At 45.9% G+C, this 7,018-nt stretch overlaps 1 protein-coding gene across 5 annotated transcripts in view; it reads left to right on the forward strand.

The window, feature by feature from the left end:
* The window catches only part of LOC149353412 (putative ATP-dependent RNA helicase DDX53), an 80,563-nt gene extending 75,599 nt beyond the window's left edge, over nucleotides 1-4,964 (forward strand). For 4 of the 5 annotated variants that reach the window (XM_089582540.1, XM_089582537.1, XM_089582539.1 and 1 more), the window contains exon 23: nucleotides 4,334-4,962. In XM_089582540.1, coding sequence (XP_089438666.1) covers nucleotides 4,334-4,577 — 244 coding nt within the window. In that variant the 3' untranslated portion in view covers nucleotides 4,578-4,962. Of the gene's footprint in view, nucleotides 1-4,333 lie in introns of all 5 variants that reach the window. The other variant, XM_089582542.1, reaches the window with a different exon arrangement.
* Nucleotides 4,965-7,018: the final 2,054 nt, after the last annotated feature.

Consider the following 7,018-nt stretch of genomic DNA (forward strand, 5'->3'; position numbering starts at 1 on the left):
AATTTTAACAAAGCTGTGAGACATTTTTTTAACACCGAATTATCAAACTTCCTCTTTCAAGAAAAAGCTTCCAAGATTTCATAGAACAATTCGAAAATGTGGTGCTCTTTAATGCGCAAGGAATTTTGTGGCTTTTTTACAGTGTTTTGTCATCATCATCAGCGGCTGACTATGCCCACTGCAGAGCAGAGGCTTCTCCCATGTCTCTCCAATTAACCCTGTTCTTTGCCAGCTGCAGCCATCGTATCCCCGCAAACTTCTTAATCTCATCCACCCACCTAACTTTCTGGCGCCTCCTGCTACGTTTGCCTTCCCTTGGAATCCACTCTGTTACCGTTAAGGACCAGCGGTTATCTTGCCTTCGCATTACATGCCCTGCCCAAGCCCATTTCTTCCTCTTGATTTTGACTGTGATGTCATTAATCAGCGTTTGTTCCCTGACCCACTCTGCCTGCTTGCGGTCTCTTAACGTTACACTGATCATTTTTCTTTCCATAGCTCGCTGCATTGTCCTTAACTTAAGCTGAACCCTTTTTGTTAGCCTCCACTTTTCTGCCCGTAGGTGAGTACCAGTAAGATAGAGCTGTTATATACTTTTCTCTTGAGGGACATTGGCAAACTGCCATTCATGATCTGAGAGAACCTGCCATATGCGCTCCACCCCATTCTTATTCTTCTAGTTATTTCCCTCTCATCATCCAGATCAGTGGTCACTATCTGCCCTAAGTACACGTTTTCCCTTACCACTTCCAGCACCTCGCTGCCAACTGTGAACTGCTGTTCCTTCGCGAAACTGTTGAACATTACTTTGGTATTCTGCATGTTAATTTTTAACCCCACCGTGCTGCTCTGCCTATCTAACTCATTGATCATGCTTTGCAGCTTGTTTCCTTAGTGACTTAGCAAGGCAATGTGATCAGCAAATCGCAAATTACTTCGGTTCATATCTGCAGCGTATTTGCAAAGAGCAAAATGCCTTCACTGTTTTAACGGCTTACATTCTCCTGTCGTGATTTCTAGAATGTTAGAAGTTGTGCCTCACCATGATGCCAGGGATGTGTCCTCCTGTGACTTTATTCATGGCTCACTTAAAGTGGGTAGTGTTGTGGCTAACCAGGGACTAAATTCTCAAAGCTAAGAGCAGCTTCTGACCACTCAGTGCTGGTCCTGGGCATTTTATTATTACCGTATTTTCCGGTGTATAAGACGCACCCTTGTATAAGACGCACCCGCCATATATGCAGGCTGTCATTAAAAAAGTTGGTATATAAGACGCACCTGTATATAAGACGCACCCCAATTTACCCAGTTAGGCTAGTGAGGGTTAATTAAGCACGCTTGCACGACCATCGCAAAATTCACCGTACCTGTGAGAAATTCTTGAGCAACGCTAAGTGGTCGAAAAAGGCAACACTCCGCCATACCTGCCCACGTTTTTTTTAAAAAAAAGGAAAAAACGAAAGAACTTTCCCATATGTCCATAAGAACATTTTATTTCTAATTAAAACCTTCGAAGTCTTCATCTTCGGATGGGCTACCAAAAAGTTCACCCATTTCTGGAGGCAACGTGGCTGAAACATTCTCTTCGCACTGCATACACGGAGCAAACAAAGTCGCAAAGGATGGCTAAAAAAGAACGCCGGCTTGTCTTGGCTTGTCTTGACAATGGCGAGGAGCGCGATTGTCATAATCTTTTGGCATTTTACATTACTTTTGCTTGGGGCCTCCGAAACGGTCGCGTGTTCATGATCCCGGAAGTCGTCATCCCCGCCTAGTTCACCTAAAAAAAGTTGCGCACGGCGGTCCCCGTATGGAAGTAGTAACCGTGTTACAACCGCGTCATTGGTAGTGATATTTTTTCGGTAAAAAAAGCTTGAGCATGAACCTGAGTCATTTCTTAACTTGCAAAAAAAAAACTAAAAAATCGCATATCAGACGCACCCTTGTATAGGACCCACCAGCAAGATTTTCAAAAAAAGCCGCGTCTTATACACCGGAAAATACGGTAGTTATTGGGACTGGCCAGCTTGGAGTCACTGGTTAGTCACTTGTTTAAAGCATTGGATGGTTTTGTGAGTTTGTCGTTTTGCTTTTTCTGTGTTTCCCACCTGCTTTCACTCGTAGGGTTGCTCTGTGACTATAGTTACATTTTAACAAAGCTGGCCAACGGTTTTGCCGAGTGAAACTGTCATAGGAGGACAAGAAATTTTCATTGAAGACAGGCGCTTAAAGGTGCTGCTACTTCGGCAGACCTTTCTTGTAAAATGGGATACCAGGCCATTAAGGGGAGCAGAGACATTGAAATTCCAGTTGCCAGTTTTGTTCTTGAAGGGATAGAATATAACTTCTAATCGCAGAATATTATCTGTAAGGCTCAAACGTGCCCCAGATTGTTTCTTAAAAGGCAACTGAAGAGGTTCTAGAATTCTATGAGTTTAAAAGGACTGAATGTGTGAAACATGCACGTAAAGCCTGGGAAATCGCTTTGCGCTAGCATTTGCAGTGGTGCCGTAATCGCCGAATAAAGCTGTAGAGGCATTCAGGCTTCTCTGCACTGCGTAGCCCCGGCAGAGGCCCCGATAATGATGTCACATACGGTGGTGCTATGCTATGTATGCATTCATGATTTTGTTCACTCCATCTACATTGGCTTGCGTTTCTATAAAAAGCCTTACTCAGCACGACAGCTTTTAGTTAAAATGCCTGCTTTCGAATGTATTGAGGCGGAAGCCTTTAATGCCTCATCGTTGTAAGCAGGAGTTGTCGACAGAAAATGTCACGCTTTTCAATTGGTCGAAATGCTCGTGACGTCACAGTGCGCGAATTTCAAATGGGGCCAATTGTACTTTGGCTGGTAACCATGCAACCAATCAAAGGGATCGTATAGTGATGCTGCAACTAAGTTGGACTGAGTTTAGTTAATTGCTTAATTAATCAATTAGCCTAATTAAGATAGAGGAGAATGAAGAGGAAAAGAAAAGAAAGACGCGCGCCGCAGCGACAACAGCGTCCGCGGAAAAAGACGCTGCTGAAAAAACAGATAAGTACGAAGCCGCGTTCGCTCCACCACCACGCACTTCCCCACTCAGTTCGACGTTGCTCGTTTCATATACGTTGTGTCGAACATCCTAGACAGTTCCAACAATTGACAGGTGAATGATAGAACACGATGGATAGAAATACAATAATATAAATAGGAAAATAGCCTAATTAACCTTTCTAGTTAGACCGCATAAATCAATAAAACCGAGAACGAAATTGGTCAAGTTGGGGAATCAAACCAGGGTCTCCGGAGTGCGATACGAGCACGCTAGCCACTCCGTAATGCCAACTGAATGGTTTGGAATGAACAAAGGCGCGTCTAGCTAATCCGGCGTCTTCGTTCACTCCCATCTTCCCCCTTTCCCTTACGGCGAGGTGCAGGTGTCCACCCAGATATGCGAGAGAGATACATTTCCTTTCCTCAAAAAATAAATTTACCGTCCAGCAAGGCGTACAGCCGAATTGGCGATGGCGTTCTGTGGACTCCCTGGCAGCGTTGCAAGACGCTGTCGCGTTCCACTCTTACAGGCGAAGCTTAACATGTTAACCACACATCAGTAACACACGCAGACAGCCAATGGACGCGTCATTCGCTGGCAGCACTTGAATCATCATTCACAACTACATTCGTGACAGAATGCTGTACTAAGGCTTTCGCCTTGCACCACTTTAGTCGCCAAAGTGACTCCTAATTTTTTTATGTATACTTATTAGAAGCAGTGTGGTTGGAATAGCTGTCATCAACCCATATATTCCTATTGTCTTACATGTAGGATGCTGTTATTTTGTGCAGCAACTCTAAAAGTCTACTGTGTAAAAGTTTGCGCTTGCTGGCATAGGTTCAAGAGGGTCTAAACTTTTGCTGTGCAAGGGTTGTGTTGTGTGCATTCAGTTTTGTGCATTGCACGCATTCTTAAAGATCCTCCAGCATTCTCTGGATGCCATTTTCCAGATTTGACCCCATCAGCTTTGTTGTGATTCTGCAAGAAAAACAAATAATTATTGTGCATTTTCATAAGAAGCCCACTGCACATGTTGGCAAATGTGATTTCATAGTGTATGTCAAATTTCCCCCAATGAAAGGATGATTCTGAATTCTGAAGTAAAATATTCATTTTATATCAAGAAATATTCTGATCTGTTCAAATTTCTAAAGTGCGGCATATATGGGTTAAAGTACTCTGAGTGCTTAAGTTTTTTTTTTTATAGGTCTTTTGCCTGCCGTTGGTGGCAGCCATCAGCTGACACAGTTACTAAGGTGAAATGCTTGTTTCCTTTGCTATTCTTACAGCTTTCAGGGTGAGTTCATCACGCTGGTTACTCGTGACAGCTGGATACAGGCTGCTGAGTTGATCAGCATCTTGGAAGAGGCTCGGCAAGAAGTCCCTAAAGAACTCTATGATATGGCTGAGTTGCAGAAGCGGCGTGATGAGAAGCACGTGTTTGGCTTTGGCCGTGGCGGTCGAGGTGGCGCATTCCGAAGAGGTGGTGGTCGCGGGGGTAGGGGAGGTGGGTGCAACCGGAGGCGGTGGTGAAGAGTTTGTTTTTGTGGCATGTTCACCATGTGCATAAAAAAAAATTAATTAAATTGTGGTGCCTCATTGCTTTACTTCTGAAACTTGGATGAGATTAGTTCAATTTCCCTCGCTTTATAAACCAGAGCTATTTCTAAAGGCTTACATATTTGCCTTCTCTTTGTTGAGTCATTATAAAGACACTGCTATTTTTTCTTCAGTTTTCTAGCTATTAATGTCTTCAAAACTCGAACAATGCGATGTTCAGTTTCCAGTGTTCACAATCTGCTGGCATGCACACCTGCGCCGGTGCAGTAATTCATTCAGACAGCTCCACATAAACACAGAGTTTTCAATTTCGGTGGGGGAGTGAGGTAATTACCACCCTCTCTTTATCATTCCTTCCTTGAAACTAGCCAAAGCCCTTGAGGATAGAAAACTGGAAAGATCTTGCTTTTTTGGCAAATTGTAGCAGGTCCAACAAAACCAAAAGGTCCGGCCAAGCAGACAACAGAATTTGTGAAATAAATTTTTGCTAACAGTCTGCGTCTATACAAGAAAGCATGAAGTGAAAGAAAAACAGTGTCAGCTGTGTAGAGTGCTTACCAAAACTTTAGAAGTTGAGCAGGCCCGGGGGTTCTCTGAAAACCACTGTTGAATAGACTGCACATGAAAAGAATTGCACAGAGTGAATTCATTGACAACACCAGCTGTGCACACTGCAGTGGCTTACCAAAAAAATTCAAGGAGGCCTGCCTGCCACTTACATCGTCAAACAGCCAATCACACATACAGGGCAGTACCACTGAGTAGATTTCCTCAGTGTTGTAGCTATCAATCGTAATGAAACAAAAGCTTTACAAATAACATGTTATGCAGTAATGCACGCAGGTTTTCACAGTTCCCTCAGCTCCTTTATTTTTTTCTCTGTGTTCATAACCAACTGCAGACCTAAGGCAAAACACAGTACTTCCATAATCATTAGCAACTAGGCTTATACAAGTGCAAACAGCAAATGAAATAGCGCTGAGTAGCCCTGCTCAAATAAACAGAAGTCAGGCAATCATAGCTAAGTGACAAATCATAGAGAAGTGACCACTGTTGGGTCTGGGCATGATAGACAAGGGCCGAGAGCACCACGGGCTAGCACAAAGAAGTAGGGCGGCCCCGGGCAAGCGTAGCTCCGGCATGATGGCTCTTCTGCTGCCCGTCGGCTGCTCGGACTCAGCGCGGCTCTGTTTTTATAGCCGCCGGTGACCGTGGCTGCTGCCAGCTGTTCAAACCCACCAATCAGGTCACGGCACTGGCCACCGTTCAAATTAGACGAATTGTCGAGAGGGCTCGGCCATTGAAGGCTTGCAGACTGGAAAGGGCGGCTGGCGAAGCGTTGTAGGAGTCTCGAGCCGACAGTGAGGAGGAAAGTTTGGTTTGGTTTATTAGGGTTTAACGTCCCGAAGCAACTAAGGCTATGAGGGACGCCGTAGGGAAGGTCTCCGGAAATTTCGACCACCTGGGGTTCATTAACGTGCACTGACATCGCACAGCACACAGGCCTCTAGAATTTCGCCTCCATCGAAATTCAGCCGCCGCGGCCGGGATCGAACCCGCGTTTTTCGGGTCAGCAGCCGAGCGCCGTAACCACTGAGCCACCACGGCGGGGCTGGAGGAGGAAGGGTCTGCACCGGCGAGCCAGGATGATTCATGCTGCAAGACGCGACATGTCCGATGAGAGTCTCGGCTTGCTTTGCGCGACGGCGGGCGCACGGCGCTGGTTTCCAGAGAGGCCAGCAGAATGTGAGCAAGAGCACAACAGCACCACCGCCGCCAGACAACGCGCCATGAAGACGAGCTGCTTTCGCTTTGCTCGGATGCGGAACGCGCTCGTACACCAGGCTCCTCCAAGTTCTCGTCCGGTGTTCAGCCGCAGGTAGCTCCAGGCTCCTTTCCGTGAACAGGTCCCGCTCGTCAGGACAGGATCACTGCTCCGCCGCCTTAATTGTCACCCAGGTGTCTGGACCAGCTTCACTCGGTCCTTTGGTAGAACTTGCTTCTCAGCACCTGTTGATCGTTCTGCCTCTTGCCAAGAACCAACCGACAACAGGCAGCACCCAACACGAGCAAGTGCCCTCTGTCACCGGTCAAAACACCAGACTTCAAGATCTAAACTCTGCTGGCTATATTTCTGACCCCTTTTTGTTCCCTCTTCAACAAGAGACACATGCGGAATACGAGAACTCCAAAGTAATAACTCACAAAGGTGTCAAACGCATGTAATATACGGAAGTGAGAACTTCCACGGGTCTTTAATTTCTCGCGCACCTTTCCTTTTCGCTTGATGCGAGGTCCGCATCTACCCGGCCTTTTGATTGTATGCCTAATGGCGTCATCTCGACTCGCGGCTTTCCATCGCGGTACCTGTGCTTGTTAGAGCGCTTAGGCGGTTTCTTCTCGCAAGTTTCCTT

Source organism: Amblyomma mixtum, chromosome 3, assembly GCF_055824585.1.
Source record: "Amblyomma mixtum isolate Tamu chromosome 3, ASM5582458v1, whole genome shotgun sequence".
Lineage (NCBI taxonomy): Eukaryota > Metazoa > Arthropoda > Arachnida > Ixodida > Ixodidae > Amblyomma > Amblyomma mixtum.